The 18,574-nt window shown below is 39.3% G+C and overlaps 1 protein-coding gene across 1 annotated transcript in view; it reads left to right on the plus strand.

Moving 5' to 3' along the window:
* The window catches only part of PLD5 (phospholipase D family member 5), a 491,541-nt gene that overhangs the window by 376,277 nt on the left and 96,690 nt on the right, over positions 1-18,574 (plus strand). Inside the window, exon 5 of the mRNA XM_033851914.2 lies at positions 14,485-14,612. Within this exon, the coding sequence (XP_033707805.2) occupies positions 14,485-14,612 (128 nt within the window). The remainder of the gene's footprint in view (positions 1-14,484; positions 14,613-18,574) is intronic.

Genomic DNA, 18,574 nt, shown 5'->3' on the forward strand with positions numbered 1-18,574 from the left:
ATTAAATGTCAAAAGAGCATCTCTATTAAAGCTCAAAGGATTAATAAGTAGTTTGGGATTTCCTGATTCTTAATGTTTTACTTCTCAAGAAGGAAGTAAAACAAGGGGATTATCCACACCACTTTATCTTGATTAATGCAGTGGATTAGGACTTTACCACCACCACGTCAGCACATTTGTAGCTTTTTTAAAGATTTAATTGGACTTCTTACATATTGTAAAAGTAATTGATAAAGCGATTATAGAAACAAGTACATCCTCTTGATTTATCATGTTTGCATATAAAAACATTATTTTGAGGGGCTTCCCTGGTGGCGCAGTGGTTGGGAATCTGCCTACCAATGCAGGGCACATGGGTTCAAGCCCTGGTCTGGGAAGATCCCACATGCCATGGAGCAACTGGGCCCCACGTGCCACAACTACTGAGCCTGCTCTCTAGAGCCCATGAGCCACAACTACTGAGCCCACATGCCACAACTACTGAAGCCCACGCATCTGGAGCCCATACTCCACAGCAAGAGAAGCCACTGCAATGAGAAACCCGTGCACTGGTGAAGAGTGGCCCCCACTCACCACAACCAGAGAAGAGCCCACGCACAGCAATGAAGACCCAATGCAGCCAAAATAAATAAATAAATAAATAAAATAATAAAAAAAATAAAAATTCTTTTTAAATATTTTGAAAAAAAATTAAAAACAAAATAAATAAATAAAAACATTATTTTGAATTGCTAATAATTTCTGTTAACCATCAGTTAAACACATAAACGATCAGGGTGAAAACAGGAGGAACTGCAGAAATCCAGACCTACCAACAACAACCTTGCACAGCAACCAGCCAGTGGTCCTGGTGTGTCACTGTTGCTGTGATGTGCATCTCTCACTTGGCATCCTGAGGCATCTGCACAGTGGATCATTGGCCGCAGAGAGACGAACAATATTTTTCTCTATTAAAAATGAAACATAGGAGAATGAAAATTGATTAATCAAACTTAACAAATACCTTTTCAAAGCTGTTGAAAAAAATTGTTTATTTGAATCAATAAAGATATTTTAAAGATATTTTGTAGTCTTATAAGTGTATAACATTTACTTCATAAAAATGTGTGTAACCATCTTTGCCAATTAAAATTCTAGCATAATACCATGTAATAAACTCAAATTTGGTTTGTGCACTTAATACTACCACTGCAATAAATGGTGTATTAAAAACTTTTTTTGTAATTAAATGTGTTTTATAGTCAGAAAATACTGGATTTTAACCATCTCTTTCTAATACATATAAAAACAATAGGATGAGGATAATTTCTATAACCAACAAAAAAGATAATTTAGAAGTGCATGTAAAATAAATTAAGTAAAATATTGAATAATATGTTTGTAATAAAATGAGGGACAGTTAGATATGACTAAATATATATTTATAAATATATAAATTATAGTTATGTAACTATAGATGTAAATTTAGGTATAAATTAAGATAAAGCATTTATCTTCAGAGATAGATGGGGATTAGATTTAGATAGAGATGAATAGATAATTCTTAATGTGAAAGTGATATTTCACAAACCATATGTAGACAAATATTTTTCCAGATGTATCATCAAATATTTTCAATTGATTTTCTTATACCATGTGCAGCAGTTTGTAGGGAAAAAACGATATACCATGTGGGGTCATTGTAACATAGCTGTCTTGGCCCTGGGCACACAGAGGTGTTCAGTAAATGGGAGTTATTGTTATTACATATTGCTTGATCTCTACACACAGCTCTGCTGACCTTGTAGCTCTGGCCCTAGCAGAACTGTGAAGCCATCACTGTCTTTCACGCTCTCGGCCTTCACTTGGGGTTCCCTAATAGAGTGATGGGGGCACACCTTTTTCATCTTTCAGATATTCAGTGCCCCCTTGCTATCTGAACAGCAGGGCTGGAGCAGATCCTGATCATTTTAAAATTTGCACTTTATTTGGTATGCTTGAATTTGTTTTTTGTTCTTCCAGTTTTATTGACATATTGACATACAGTACTGTATAAGTTTAAGGTGTACAGCATAATGATTTGACTTACATGCATCATGAAATGATTATCACAGTAAGTCTACTAAACATCCATCATTTCATATAGGTACAAAATTAAAGAAATAAAAAAAGTTTTTCTTGTGATGAGAACTCTTAGGATTTACGCTTGTAAAAACTTTCATCTCTAACATACAGCAGTGTTAATTTATCATGTTGTACATCACTAGTACTTATTTATCTTACAATTGGAAGTTTGTACCTTTTGACTACCTTCATCCAGTACCCCCTGCTTTTGTCTTTTATCCTTCCTACTACCTTTATACATTGCTTATTTACGACCTTTACTATATATTTGCCTTTACCAATGAGATTTTTCCTTTCATAATTTTCATGTTTCTAGTTGTGACCTTTTCTTTTTCTCTTAGAGAAGTCCCTTTAACCTTTCACTATAAAGCTGCCTTAGTGGTGCTGAACCCTTTTAGCTTTTGCTTGTCTGTAAAACTTTTGATCTTGCCATCAAATCTGATGAAAGCCTTGCCAGGTAGAGTATTCTTAATTGTAGCTTTTTCTCTTTCATCACTTTAAATATATTGTGCCATTCCCTTCTGGCTTGCAGAGTTTCTGCTGAAAATTCAACTGATAGCCTCATGGGAGTTCCCTTGTGGGTAACTAACTTGTTGCTTTTCCCTTTCTGCTTTTAATATTCTATCTTTAATTTTTGCCATTTTAATTACAATTTGTCTTGGTGTGGTCCTCTTTGGGTTGATCCTGTTTAGGACCCTCTGTGCTTCCTGGACCTGGAAACCTGTTTCCTTCCCCAGGTTAGGGAAATTTTCAGCTATTATGTCTTCAAATATGTTCTCTGCCCCTTTCTCTCTCTCTCTTCTCCTTATGGGAACCCTATTATGTGAACGTTAGTATGTGAACATTAGGTGTCTTGTAAATGGTCCCCACTTCTTATTATTCTTTTTTCTGTTCAGCTTCAGTGATTTCCATTACTCTGTCTTCCAGCTTGCTGATCTGTTTTTCTGTATCATTTAATCGACTGCTGATTCTTTCTAGTGTATTTTTCATTTCAGTTATTATATTCTTCAGCTCTGTTTGGTTCTTTTCTTATATTTTCTAACCTTTGTTAAACTTCTCACTGTGTTCATCCATTCTTCTCCTGAGTTCTTTGAACATCTTTCCAACCATTACCTTGAACTCTTTCTTGGATAGATTGCCTATCTCCACTTCACTTAGTTCTTCTGGGGTTTTATCTTATTCCTTCATTTGGAACTTATTCCTTTGTCACCTCATTTTGCCTAATTTGGTGTTTGTACTTCTATGTATTTGGCAGGTTGATTATGTTTCCCTGCCTTGGAGAAGTAATCTTTTATAAAAGATGTTCTGTGCATCCCAGTAATATACTCCCCTTTGGTTACCAGAGGTAAATGCTGTAGGGGTTCTCCCTATGTGGGCTGTGCAGGTCTTTCTGTTATGGCAGACTGACTACTGTGGGCAGCCTGGTAAGTGTCTGGCCTCCAGTTTGGTTGGTTGCCAGGCCCTCCCTTGTGCAGAAACTACTGGCTGCTGATTGGGGGGACCATGAGGCTGCTGCCTGCAGGGCCTTGGAGGTCTTGGAGTTGGTTTTGTTCTGCTGGTGGGCAGGGCTGGGTCCTGATACAGGAGGCTGCTGGGATGTGATGGTCCTGGGACTTGTGTGTGACTGCTGGTGGGCAGGGCCAGGCCCAGGGGATTGCGGGGCTGGTGCCTGCCCGTTGGTGGGTGAGGCCAGATCCTGGGGCTAGTGCTGGCTCACTGATTGGCAGAACTGGTGTCTCTGGGTGCAGGGCCCTGGCAGTCCTAAGGCTAGTGTGCAGGGCTTGGTCCTAGAGTCCTGGGGCCTCTGGTGGACAGGGCTGGGTCCCAGGGTGGTTCTGGGCTCAGGGGACTTAAGACAGCAGGCCTCCTGGTGGGTGGAGCTATGTCCCTGCCTGGCTAGTTGTTTGGCCTAAAGCATCCCAGTACTGGTGCTGACCATCCAGTGGGTGAGGTCAGGTTCCAGTGCTAATAAGCTCAAGGGAGGATTCCAAAACGACTCTTGCCAGGAGTGGTGCCCAAGTGGCAGATAAAGCTCCCCACAATGGCTGCCACCAATGTCTGAGTCCCCAGGGTGAGCTCCAGTTACCTCCTGCCTCTTCTGTAGACTCTCCAGGATCAGCAGGTGGATCTGAACCAGGCTCCTTTCAAATCACTTCTTCTGCCCTGGGTCCTAGAGCATGTGAGATTTTGTGTGCACCCTTAAAGAGTGGAGTCCCTATTTCCCACAGCCCTCTGACTATCCTGAAAGTAAGCCCTTCCAGCCTTCAAAGCCAAATGCTCTGCAAGCTTGTCCTCCTGGTGCAGGACCCCCAGGCTGGGGAGCCTGATTTGGAGCTCAGATCACCTGCTCATTGGGAAGAACCTCTGCAGTTGTAATTATCCTCCCTTTTGTGGGTCACCCACCCCAGGGTATGGGTCTTGACTGTACCGTGTCTCCACCCCTCCTACGAGTCTCACTGTGGTTCCCTCTTTATATTTTTAGTTATGGATGTTTTCTGCTGGCCTTCTGATTTTTCTCATCAATAGTTACTCTGTAAATAGTTGTAATTTTGGTGTGCCCTTGGGAGGAGGTGAGCTCAGGGTCTTCCCACCATTGTGGCCACACCCTGGTATGCTTGAATTTGAATCAGCCACTTTTGCTCTTTTGTCCATAATTTCATGTAACATTTGGTATATACTAGATATTCAGTAAAGGTTTACTGAATACTTTTAGGCATCAATAAGTAACCGTAGATACTCTGACTGCAGGGATACACAGGCCTGTGGTCCCTGAAATCACACTCTTTAGGCTAAACTGCCAAGTAAATTAACATAGTACTTTTAGGGAGATGGCTATGCAGTGTGGGATGAAGAGGTTGAAAGGGATAATCCTCAGTGAGTCTTTCAGATAGGCTCAGTGTCCACTCAGGTGGGCCAGTGGGCTGGGGCTCGGGACCTGAGCAAGAATATGTGGGGAGTCTAAGAGCTAATAAATAGCCCAATGCACATATCCCAGGCCAGGAAGTGAGAGCCAGCCAATGTCACAGAAGATTAGAGTTTCTAGGCAGAATGAGAAGGCAGGTGAAGGCCTGACAGAGGCACATGTTTAAGGTAGACTCTGAAGCAAATCCAAGATCACCTTGATTCTCTTCCTCCAGAGATGAGAAGATGCTTCCGTTAGTGCTGGTGAGCCTAGTGCTGTTGAAGAGCATAGCCAGTTAAAGTGGCCAAGATCTCTGTTATGGATTGAGTTGTGTGTCCCCAAAAGACATGTTAAAGACCTACCCCCTAGTACCTCAGAATATGACCTTATTTGGAAATGGGTTTTTTGCAGGTATAATTAATTAAGATAGGATCATATTGTAGTACGATGGGCCCTTAATCCGGCATAATTAGTGTCACTATAAGAAGAGGAGAAAACAAAGACACATAAGAGGAAGACACCATGTGACAACAGAAGTGGGGAGATTGGAGTAATGCATCTGTTAGCAAAGGAATGCCAAAGATTGATGGCCACAAGAAGCTAGGAAGAAGCAAGAAAGGATTATCCTCTATGTTTCAGAAGGAGCACGGCCCTGCTGACATCTTCATTTTCGACTTCTAACCGCCAGAGCTAAGAGAGAACAAGTTTCTGTTGTTTTAAGCTACTCGGTTTGTGGTACTTTGCAATGGCAGCACTCTCCAAAGACAAATGCTGCTCTTCATCCACTTAGGAGCACTGGCAGCTGTCTCTGGGGGTACCACACCCTCTGTGCAGATTTGGGTCTCTCCATAATTGCCATGGTAACTACCCACTTTGGACATTCACATTCTTCCATACCTCTGGGAAGTTACTCTTCCAGGATGGTTGAAGGCTAAGGAACATGTGCCTGCAATTATCTAGGATAATGAACTTGCTCCACCCACAGAGAAAAACTTCCTGGATGCTCTCTTCACCGCACATCCTCTCCCAGCCCCATGGCCTCTTTTTTTATCCTCCTGCCACAGGAGCCCAGATGCATACATTTTCCCAAGAGTTACAGATTAAGTTCATAGTGTAAATCAATCTTCTTTCTGTATCCTGGAATGTAGCCTTAGGCATATGATATTACGTCTTCCTCTTGTAGTGAAGATTTTGACAAAGAAAAGGCCCACCAGAATACATTTTCTTTATTAATACTGAATATGTGAAATTGAATAGTTTAGTACATTAAATATATACATGTAGATTGTTCTTTTAAAGAAATGGACCTTTAGGGCTTCCCTGGTGGCGCAGTGGTTGAGAGTCCTCCTGCCGATGCAGGGGACGCGGGTTCGTGCCCCGGTCCGGGAGGATCCGGCATGCCGTGGAGCGGTTGGGCCTGTGGCCTGCGTGTCCGGAGCCAGTGCTCTGCGGCGGGAGAGACCACGACAGTGAGGCCCGCGTACCGCAAAAAAAAAAAAAAAAAAAAAAGAAATGGACCTTTACCGGAAATTCACTTAAGTGGCTTTGTATTCAGTGAACTATATGTTCCTTTTTTTTTTTTAACATTTTGATTGGAGTATAAATACTTTACAATGGTGTGTTAGTTTCTGCTGTTAACAAAGTGAATCACCTATACGTATACATATATCCCCATATCCCCGCCCTCTTGCATCTCCCTCCCACCCTTCCTATCCCTCCCCTCTAGGTGGATACAAAGCACCGAGCTGATCTCACTGTGCTAGGAGGCTACTTCCCACTAGCTATGTATTTTATATTTGCTACTATATATATGTCCATGCCACTCTCTCACTTCGTCCCAGCTTACCCTTCCCCATCCCCATGTCCTTAAGTCCATTCTCTACATCTGCATCTCTGTTCCTGTACTGCCTCTAGGTTCTTCAGAACCTTTTCTTTTTTTTTTTTTTTTAGATTCCATGTATATGTGTTAGCACACAGTATTTGTTTTTCTCTTTCTGACTTACTTCACTCTGTATGACAGTCTCTAGGCCCATCCACCTCACTACAAATAAAGCAATTTCGTTTCTTTTTATGGCTGTGTAATATTCCATTGTATATATGTGCCACATCTTCTTTATCCATTCATCTGTTGATGGACACTTAGGTTGCTTCCATGTCCTGTCTATTGTAAATAGAGCTGCAATGAACATTGTGGTACATGAATCTTTTTGAATTATGGTGTTCTCAGGGTATATGCCCAGTAGTGGGATTGCTGGGTCATATGGTAATTCTATTTTTAGTTTTTAAGGAACCTCCATACTGTTCTCCATAGTGGCTGTATCAATTTACATTCCTACCAACAGTGCAAGAGGGTTCCCTTTTTTCCACACCAGCTCCAGCATTTACTGTTTGTAAATTTTTTGATGGTGGCCATTCTGACTGCTGTGAGGTGATACCTCACTGTAGTTTTGATTTGCATTTCTCTAATGATTAGCGATGTTGAGCATCCTTTCATGTGTCTGTTGGCAATCTGTATATATTCTTTGGAGAAATGTCTATTTAGGTCTTCTGCCCATTTTTCGATTCGGTTATTTGTTTTTTTGATATTGAGCTGCATGACCTGCTTGTATATTTTGGAGATTAATCCTTTGTCAGTTGCTTCGTTTGCAAATATTTTCTCCCATTCTGAGGGTTGTCTTTTTGTCTTCTTTATGGTTTCCATTGCTGTGCAAAAGCTTTTAAGTTTCATTAGGTCCCATTTGTTTATTTTTGTTTCTATTTCCTATTCTCTAGGAGGTGGGTCAAAAAGGATCTTGCTGTGATTTATGTCATAGAATGTTCTGCGTATGTTTTCCTCTTAACAGTTTTGTAGTGTTTGGCCTTACATTTAGGTCTTTAATCCATTTTGAGTTTATTTTTGTGTATGGTGTTAGGGAGTGTTCTAATTTCATACTTTTGCATGTACCTGTCCAGTTTTCCCAGCACCACTTATTGAAGAGGCTGTCTTTTCTCCATTGTATATTCTTGCCTCCTTTATCAAAGATGTGGTGACCATATGTGTGTGGGTTTACCTCTGGACTTTCTATCCTGTTCCATTGATCTATATTTCTGTTTTTGTGCCAGTACCATACTGTCTTGATTACTGTAGCTTTCTATTATAGTGTGAAGTCAGGGAGTCTGATTCCTCCAGCTCCATTTTTCTTTCTCAAGATTGCTTTGGCTATTCGGGGTCTTTTGTGTTTCCGTACAAATTGTGAAATTTTTTGTTCTAATTCTGTGAAAAATGCCATTGGTAGTTTGATAGGGATTGCACTGAATCTGTAGTTTGCTTTGGGTAGTATACTCATTTTCACAATGTTGAATCTTCCAACCAAGAACATGGTATATCTCTACATCTGTTTGTTTCATCTTGAATTTCTTTCATCAGTGTCTTATAGTTTTCTGCATACAGGACTTTTTCTCCTTAGGTAGATTTATTCTTAGGTATTTTATTCTTTTTGTTGCAATGGTAAATGAGAATGTTTCCTTAATTTCTCTTTCAGATTTTTCATCATTACTGTATAGGAATGCAAGAGATTTCTGTGCATTAATTTTGTATCCTGCTACTTTACCAAATTCATTGATTAGCTTTAGTAGATTTTTTGTAGCATCTTTAGGATTCTCTATGTATAGTATTATGTCATCTGCAAACAGTGACAGTTTTACTTCTTCTTTTCCGATTTGGATTCCTTTTACTTGTTTTTCTTCTATAATTGCTGTGGCTAAAAGTTCCAAAACTACGTTGAATAATAGTGGTGAGAGTGGACATCCTTGCTTTGTACCTCATCTTCATGGAAATGCTTTCACGTTTTCACCATTGAGAATGATGTTTGCTGTGGGTTTGTCGTATATGGCCTTTATTATGTTGACATAAGTTCCCTCTATGCCTACTCTCTGGATGGTTTTTATCATAAACAGGTGTTGAATTTTGTCAAAAGCTTTCTCTGCATCTGTTGAGATGATCATATGGTTTTTATTCTTCAATTTGTTAATATGGTGTATCACATTGATTGATTTGCTTATATTGAAGATTCCTTGCATTCCCAGGATAAACCCCACTTGATCATTGTGTATGATACTTTTAGTGTGCTGTTGGATTCTGTTAGCTAGTATTTTCTTGAGGATTTTTGAATCTATGTTCATTGGTGATATTGGCCTGTAGTTTTCTTTATTAAGTCTTTGTCTGGTTTTTGTGGGAGTTTTACTCCCTCTACTATATTTTGGAAGAGTTTGAGAAGGATAGGTGTTAGCTCTTCTCTAAGTGTTTGACAGAATTCACCTGTGAAGCCATCTGGTCCTGGGCTTTTGTTTGTTGGAAGGTTTTTAATCACACTTTCAATTTCAGTACTTGTGATTGGTCTGTTTATATTTTCTCTTTCTTCCTGGTTCAGTCTCGGAAGGTAGTGCTTTTCTAAGAATTTGTCCATTTTTTCTAGGCTGTCCATTTTATTGGCATATAGTTGCTTGCAGTAATATCTCATGATTCTTTGTATTTCTGCAGTGTCAGTTGTTACTTCTCTTTTTTCATCTAATTCTAATGATTTGAGTCTTCTCCCTTTTTTTCTTGATGAGTCCAGCTAATGGTTTATCAATTTTGTTTATGTTCTCAAAGAACCAGCTTTTAGTTTTATTGATCTTTGCCATCATTTTCTTCATTTATTTTTCATTTATTTTGGATCTGATCTTATGATTTCTTTCCTTCTGCTAACTTTGGGCGTTTTTTGTTCTTCTTTCTCTAACTACTTTAGGTATATGGTTAGGTTGTTTATTTGAGATGTTTATGCTTCTTGAAGTAGGATTGTATTGCTATAAACTTCCCTCTTAGAACTGCTTTTGCTGTGTCCCATAGGTTTTGGATCGTCGTGTTTTCATTGTCATTTGTTTCTAGGTATTTTTTGATTTCCTCTTTGATTTCTTCAGTGATCTCTTGTTTATTGAGTAGTGTATTGTCTAGCCTCCATATGTTTGCATGTTTTACATATTTTTTCCTGTAATTGACTTCTAGTCTCATAGTGTTGTGGTTGGAAAAGATGCTTCATACCTTTTCAATTTTCTTAAGTTTACTGAGGCTTGATTTTTAACAAAGACATGGTCTATCCTGGAGAATGTTCCATGAACACTTGAGAAGAAAGTGTATTCTGTTGTTTTCGGTTGGAATGTCCTATAAATATCAATTAAGACCATCTTGTATAATGTGTCATTTAAAGCTTGTGTTTCTTTCTTTATTTTCATTTTGGATGATCTGTCCATTGGTGAAAGTGGGGTGTTAAAGTCCCCTAGTATTATTGTGTTACTGTTGATTTCCCCTTTTATGGCTGTTAGCATTTGCCTTTTGTATTGAGGTGCTCCTATGTTCGGTGCATAAATATTTACCATTGTCATGTCTTCTTCTTGGATAGATCCCTTGATCATTATGAAGTGTCCTTCTTTGTCTCTTGTAATAGCCTTTATTTTAAAGTCTATTTTGTCTGATACGAGAATTGCTACTCCAGCTTTCTTTTGATTTCCATTTGCATGGAATACCTTTTTCCATCCCCACACTTTCAGTTTCTATGTGTCCCTAGGTCTGAAGTGGGTCTCTTGTAGACAGCATATATACGAGTCTTGTTTTTGTATCCATTCAGCCAGTCTATGTCTTTTCTTTGGAGCATTTGATCCATTTACATTTAAGGTAGTTATCGATATGTGTGTTCCTATTACCATTTTCTTAATTGTTTTGGGTTTGTTATTGTAGGTCTTTTCCTTCTCTTGTGTTTCCTGCCTAGAGAAGTTCCTTTAGCACTTGTTGTAAAGGTAGGTTGGTGGTGCTGAAATCTCTTAGCTTTTGCTTGTTTGTAAAGCTTTTGAATTCTCCATAGAATTTGAATGAGATCCTTGCTGGGTGGAGTAATCTTGTTGTAGGTTTTTCCCTTTCAGTCCCTTTCTTTTTCTCTTCTTCTTCTGGGCCCCCTATAATTCGAATATTGGTGCATTTAATGTTGTCCCAGTGGTCTCTGAAATTGTCCTCAATTCTTTTCATTCTTTTTTCTTTATTCTGCTCTGTGGTAGTTATTTCCACTATTTTGTCTTCCAGGTCACTTATCCATTCTTCTGCCTCAGTTATTCTGCTATTGATTCCTTCTAGAGAATTTTTAATTTCATTTATTGTGGTGTTCATCATTGTTTGTTTGCTCTTTAATTCTTCTAGGTCCTCGTTAAACATTTCTTGTATTTTTGCCATTCTACTTCCAAGATTTTGGATCATCTTTACTATCAGTACTCTGAATTCTTTTTCATGTAGACTGCCTCCTCATTTGTTTGGTCTGGTGGGTTTTTCTCTGTCTTCTCATTTTGCTTAACTTACTGTGTTTGGGGTCTCCTTTTCGCAGGCTGCAGGTTCATAGTTCCCGTTGTTTTTGGTGTCTGCCCCCAGTTGGTAAGGTTTGTTCAGTAGGTTGTGTAGGCTTCCTGGTGGAGGGGACTGCTGCCTGTGTTCTGGTTGACCTGGCTGTATCTTGTCTTTCTGTTGGGCAGGACTGCGTCCGATGGTGTGTTTTGTCTGTGAACTTATTATGATTTTCGGCAGCCTCTCTTCTAATGGGTGGGGTTTTGTTCCTGTCTTGCTAGTTGTTTGGCATGGGGTGTCCAACACTGGTAATTGCTGGTCGTAGAGTGGAGCTTGGTCTTAGTGTTGAGATGGAGATCTCTGGGAGAGCTCTCACCGATTGATACATGGTCCCAGGAGGTCTCTGGTGTACCAAAGTCCTGAGCTCGGCTCTCTCACCTCAGAGGCTCAGGCCTGACACCCAGCTAGAGCACCAAAACCCTGTCAGCCACACAGCTCAGAAGAAAAGGGAGGAAAAAAAGAAGAAAGAAATAAAAAGAAAAATAAATAAATAAATAAAGTTATTAAAATAAAAAAAATTATTAAACTAAAAAAAGTAAAAAAAAAAAAAGAAAAGAAAAAACAGAGCAACCAAACCAATAAACAAATCCACCAATGATAACAAGCACTAAAAAACTATACTAAAAAGAAAAAAAAAAACAGACAGACAGTACCCTAGGACTAATGGTAAAAGGAAACCTATACAGACAAGATCACAAAAAGGAGCATACATACACACACCCACAAAAAGGGAAAAAGAAAAAAAAATATATATATATATATATATATGAAGGAAGAGAGCAACCAAATCAATAAACAAATCTACCAGTGATAGTAAGCTCTAAATACTAAACTGAGATAAACATGAAATCAGGAACAAATTAGATGAAGAAAGCAAACCTCGAGTCTACAGTTGCTCCCAAAGTCCACCGCCTCAATTTTGGAATGATTCGTTGTCTCTTCAGGTATTCCAGAGATGCAGGGTACATCAAGTTGTTTGTGGAGATTTAATCCACTGCTCCTGAGGCTCCATGGAGAAATTTCTGTTTCTCTTCTTTGTTCACACAGCTCCTGGGGTTCAGCTTTGGTTTTGGCCCTGCCACTGCGTGTAGGTCGCCCTTTGGTGTCTGTTCTTCGCCCAGACAGGAGTGGGTTAAAGGAGAGGCTGAATAGGGGGCTCTGGCTCACTCAGGCCGGGGGAGGGAGGGGTATGGAATGCGGGACGAGCCGGCGGCGGCAGAGGCCAGCATGACGTTGCAACAGCCTGAGTCGCTCCAAGTGTTCTCCCAGGGAAGTTGTCCCTGGATCACAGGACCCTCGCAGTGGCAGGCTGCACAGGCTCCTGGGAGGGAAGGTGTGGATAGTGACCTGTGCTTCCATACAGGCCTCTTGGTGGCTGTAGCAGCAGCCTTAGCATTTCATGCACAACTCTGGTGTCTGCGCTGATAGCCACAGCTCGCGCCCATCTCTGGAGCTCATTTAGGTGGTGCTCTGAATCTCCTCTCCTCACGCGCACCGAAACAATGGTCTCTTGCCTCTTAGGCACCTCCAGACTTTTTCCCAGACTTCCTCCCAGCTAGCTGTGGTGCACTAGCCCCCTTCAGGCTGTGTTCACACAGCCAACCCCAGTCCTCTCCTTGTGGTCTGACCTCCAAAGCCTGAGCCTCAGCTCCCAGCGCCCACCCGTCCTAGCGGGTGAGCAGACAAGCCTCTCAGGCTGGTGAGTGCTGGTTGGCACTGATACTCTGTGAGAGCATCTCTCCATTTTGCCCTCTGCACCTCTTTTGCTACCCTCTCCTCCATGGCTCTGAAGCTTCCCCCGCCCACCCCCTATCTCCACCAGTGAAGGGGCTTCTTAGTGTGTGGAAACATCTCCTCCTTCACAGCTCCCTCCCAGAGGTGCAGGTCCCATTCATATTCCTTTGCCTCTGTTTTTTCTTTTTTCTTTTGCCCTACCCAGGTATGTGGGGAGTTTCTTGCCTTTTGGGAGGCCTGAGGTCTTCTGCCAGCGTTCAGTAGGTATTCTGTAGGAGTTGTTCCACATGTAGATCTATTTTTGATGTATTTGTGGGGAGGAAGGTGATCTCCACGTCTTACTCTTCTGCCATCTTGAAGGTCCCCCTGTATATGTTCCTTTTGAGAAGCTGTAAACACATAGTCCTGAGGCAGCAGTACATAGCAGCTTGACAACTGATTATGACACATGATGCATAGAACAATTGGTTAAATTCAGATCTTAAAGTGAATTTTTTGGTTTTAACAATAGTCTGGGTGACCTAGTTGACCTTACATTTCTGTAAGTCTTGAATAACCCCGTTGCTGATATTAAGAATTATCAGATAAAGAAAGGCTAGGAAGAAACCAAATCCAAATTAAATAATGAAGAGGGAAACAAAGAAGTTAAGGCAAGTGAAAGGGTAAAAGGTGAAATTAACATACAGAAAGTATAGGAAGGCCAGTTCCTATGAACAACAAGGATTTACTGTATAACACAGGGAACTATATTCAATATCTTATAATAACCTATAATGGAGAAGAATCTGAAATATATATATATATATATGTGTATGTATGTATGTATGTATATGTATGTATATACATAACTGGATCACTGTTGTACACCTGAAACTAACACAACATTGTAAATCAACTATACTTCAATAAAGAAAAAGAAGGCCAGTTTCTTATTGAGGAAAGGCATATTACTAAGCAAGACTGATCTTTTATTGATTGCAAAATTGTATGAAAGTTATCCCAAAAGTAAAAGAAAAAAGAGCATGGCACTCCTATCTCACCATTTGAGTGATAAATCAAGGAGCGGGGATTTGAGTCAGATCTGACTTGAGAAGCCATGATCTTGTCACCATGTGGAGCTATACATAGGGAAAAACTTATTCTTTTTTTTTCCCTTTGTATTCTCTTTGGGAATAAAGTAACTCCTTGAGGGTCCTCTCTGCACTTAACTAATGTAAATATTTGGCTTCCCTGAATGCCAACTGTGATGGATGCAAACCGTGAGTATTTCTGCCGGTACATGACTGACTGCATGTTCATGGCCTTGACACAGAGGCTGACTGGGATTTCCTTGAACTCCTAGGAGCTGAAGTGACCTACATGAACATGACTGCCTACAACAAGGGCCGGCTGCAGTCCTCCTTCTGGATTGTGGACAAACAGCATGTTTACATCGGCAGTGCTGGTTTGGACTGGCAGTCCCTGGGACAGGTAATCTTTTCATTACATAAAGTCAGTGTTCTGTCAGCATCAAAACTACCACCTCCAAAAAAAAAAACAAACACAACAAAAAAACCTACCACCTCCATAAAGCATTCAGTCACCTCTACTGTGGTTGAGGGAAATTAAACCTACAGCTTTTGTTATTTTGCATAGTTTTAGTAGGTTCACCTTCATTTAAAATGAAATGATAAACCTTTCTTTGTCAGAATCATTTTACCAAAAGAACTGCCATTGCTTCAGCACTTTTATAACTCAGATGCTACTCCAAGATTCTTTAGAACATGTTTGTGTGTAATTTATATTACACAAAGGTAAATTTTCAGGATGAGATCACATAATCTATGAGAAACAGGAAAACATAAATTCAGTCTAGGATCACATATTGTAGAATAATAGTTTTATCCCTTTAAAAAATCTTAAGATAAAGATGTCTTCATCTTTCCCTTTGCAAATAATTAACTTCAAATATCTTGAAAATATACTTGAACAGTCTTTTAATTTTCATGTATTTATTTGTGCCAAAGGTGATCCATGGAGGATTATAAATCACCTTCTTCCCATTTGTCAACTAGTGGCTGGAAGTTCTTCATCATTGGATGCATAAGAAGACTGACCAGTCAACCATGCATGCACAGAGCCCACACACAATGTTTTACCTGAGCTCTTTTAATATTAGGATCCCTGAAATGACATTGAATTCTACTGCACTTCTATTTATTCCTATGGGAAAAAAGCACTGATGTGCAGACACACAATGGCCATAGCTTGAAAGAAAACACCACGTGGGATAAATCTGACAGAGGGTAATATTATATTTGTACTGTTAGCTTCAGGCCTTTAACCATTTGCCTCCCAGTTTCCACTCTTTTCCTTCTTAAACTACCGTCTTTCATGCACACATATTCCATCTAGTTTTCCTCTTTTAATGTGTGAGGCAAATAAAAGTGCTCAGCTGTAAAAGAAATGGGCAAATGAAATACTAAAAACCCAATTATTGCCCTCTCCATGGAATAGTGTGGAGCCAAAGCACAACTTATCTAAGGTGGTTTTCTAGTTTTGCATGTGAGGAGGAGTCACAGTCAGTAGCCCAGTCTCAAGGGCCAAGTACTTGGTATCTCTAATAAGACAGTCTCCCTCCCCAGCAGAGGAGGGGACACTGAAAGAAAATGCCGTAATTCATTTTGGAATTGAAAGCACCATCAAAGATTATGACAAAACATTGTTTATTTTATATTTGCTCAGAAAATTAGGTGCTACCTACTGATATAAAAATGATTCTGAATAAAATAATAGTATAAATAATAATAATTGCAACGATAACTAGCTTATATTGAATGCAAGGTGTTCTAAGCCATGTAAATGGATTATTTAATTAAAACCTCACAATGATCCTATGAGGTAAACGCTATTATTGCATCCATTTTAAAGAAAAGTAGACGTCAGCTCAGAGTTGAGTTTCAGTATTGAATGTTTTAAGCAAATTTCTTCCAATATTAATTCTGATATGAAAAATATAAATTTTGATTCTGTTTATCTTGTGTCTGATGGCCCTTCAAACACACGTATAAAAATAGTGATTACAGCAACATCAGCACCTCAGAAATAAGTAAGGCAAAGATAGTATAAAACCTCAATAATTTAGAGTATTTAGAGAAAAATAGTCTAATTTATGGAAATCTCTGGGTCTAACTTTTGCTTTTTTTGTACTTACAAAAAATTAACCAATAAGTATCTTTTGCCCAGAAATTTTCATCTGGATCTCCCATATTAAATAGATAAAATTGGTTCTGTAACAATATTAATTATATGTAAATTCTGCTAAGTAGTTTTTAAAAAATTTTTACTGGAGCAGAGTTGATTTCTAATGTTGTGTTAGTTTCTACTGTATAGCAAAGAGAATCAGTTATACATATAGATATATCCACTTTTTTTTAGATTATTTTCCCATATAGGTCATTAGAGGGTACTGAGTAGATTTCCCTGTGCTATACAGTAGGTCCTTATTAAGTTATGTATTTTATATATAGTAGTGTGCATATGTGAATCCCAATCTCCCAATTTATCCCTCCCCCTTCCCCCCCAGTAACCATAAGACTGTTTTCTACCTGTGTGACTCTATGTTTTGTAAATAAGTTCATCTGTACCATTTTTTTAGATTCCACATATAAGCAATATCATGATATTTGTCTTTCTCTGTCTGGCTTACTTCACTCAGAATGAAAATCTCTAGGTCCATCCATGTTGATGTAAATGGCATTATTTTGTTCTTTTTTACGACTGAGTAATATTCCATTGTACATATGTACCACATCTTCTTCACCCATTCCTTTGTCGATGGACATGTAGGCTGCTTCGATGTCCTGGCTATTGTAAGTAGTGTTGCAATGAACATTGAGGTGCATGTATCTTTTCAAATTATGGTTTTCTCCAGGTGTATGCCCAACAGCTGGATCATATGGTAGTTCTATTTTTAGTTTTTTAAGGAACCTCCATAACGTTCTCCATAGTGGCTGTACCAATTTACATTCCCACCAACAGTGTAGGAGTGTTTCCTTTTCTCCACACTCTCTCCAGCATTTATTGTTTGTAGATTTTTTTGGTGATGGCCATTCTGAGTGCTGTGAGGTAAAACCTCATTGTAGTTTTGATTTGCATTTCTCTAATAATGCAAATTATTAGATCTGATTATTGTAGTGCAATAATTTATCATTATTATAGTGATGCTGAGCATCTTTTCATGTACTTTTTGGCCATCTATACATCTTCTTTGGAAAAATGTCTATTTATTTAGATCTTCCAGACTTTTTTTTATTGGGTTGTTTGTTGTTGTTGTTTTTGTTATTGAGATGCATGAGCTGTTTGTATATTTTGGAGATCAATCCCATGTCCTTTGCTTCATCTGCAAATATTTTCTCCCATTCTGTGGGTTGCTTTTCATGTTGTTATTGTTTCCTTTGCGGTGCAAAACTTTTTTTTTTTTTGCGGTACGCGGGCCTCTCACTGTTGTGGCCTCTCCCATTGTGGAGCACAGGCTCCGGACACGCAGGCTCAGCGGCCATGGCTCATGGGCCCAGCCACTCCATGGCGTGTGGGATCTTCCCGGACTGGGACACAAACCCATGTACCCTGCATCAGCCCATGGACTCTCAACCACTGCGCCACCAGGGAAGCCCTGTGCAAAAGTTTAATTAGATCCCATTTGTTTATTTTTGTTTTTATTTTCATTACTCCAGAAGGAGAATCAAAAAAGATCTTGCTTTGATTTATGTCAGAGAGTGTTCTGCCTATGTTTTCTTCTAAGAGTTTTATAGCATCCAGCCTTACATTTAGGTCTTTAATCCATTTTGAGTTTATTTTTGTGTATGGTGTTATGGAGTGTTCTAATTTCATTCTTTTACATATAACTGCCCAGTTTTTCAAGCACCACTTATTGAAAAGACTGTCTTTTCTCCATTGTGTATTCTTGCCTCCTTTGTCATAGATTAGTTGACCATAGGTGCGTGGGTTTACCTCTGAACTTTCTATCCTATTCCATTTATCTATATTTCTGTTTTTGTGCCAGTACCATACTGTTTTGATGACTGTAGCTTTGCAGTATACTCTGAAGTCAGGGAGTCTGATTCCTGCAGCTCTGTTTTTCTTTCTCAAGATTGCTTTGGCTATTCAGGGTCTTTTGTGTTTCCATACAAACTTTAAGATTTTTTTTTTCTAGTTCTGTGCAAAATGTCATTGGTAATTTGACAGGGATTGCATTGAATCTGTAGATTGCTTTAGTCATTTGATAATATTGATTGTTCCAATCCAAGATCATGGTATATCTCTCCATCTGTGCATGTCATCTTTGATTTCTTTCATCAGTATCTTATTGTTTTCTGAATATAGGTCTTTTGCCTCCTTAGATAGGTTTATTACTAGGTATTTTATTCTTCTTGATGTGATGGTAAATGGGA

Source organism: Tursiops truncatus, chromosome 1 (genome assembly GCF_011762595.2).
Source record: "Tursiops truncatus isolate mTurTru1 chromosome 1, mTurTru1.mat.Y, whole genome shotgun sequence".
NCBI lineage: Eukaryota > Metazoa > Chordata > Mammalia > Artiodactyla > Delphinidae > Tursiops > Tursiops truncatus.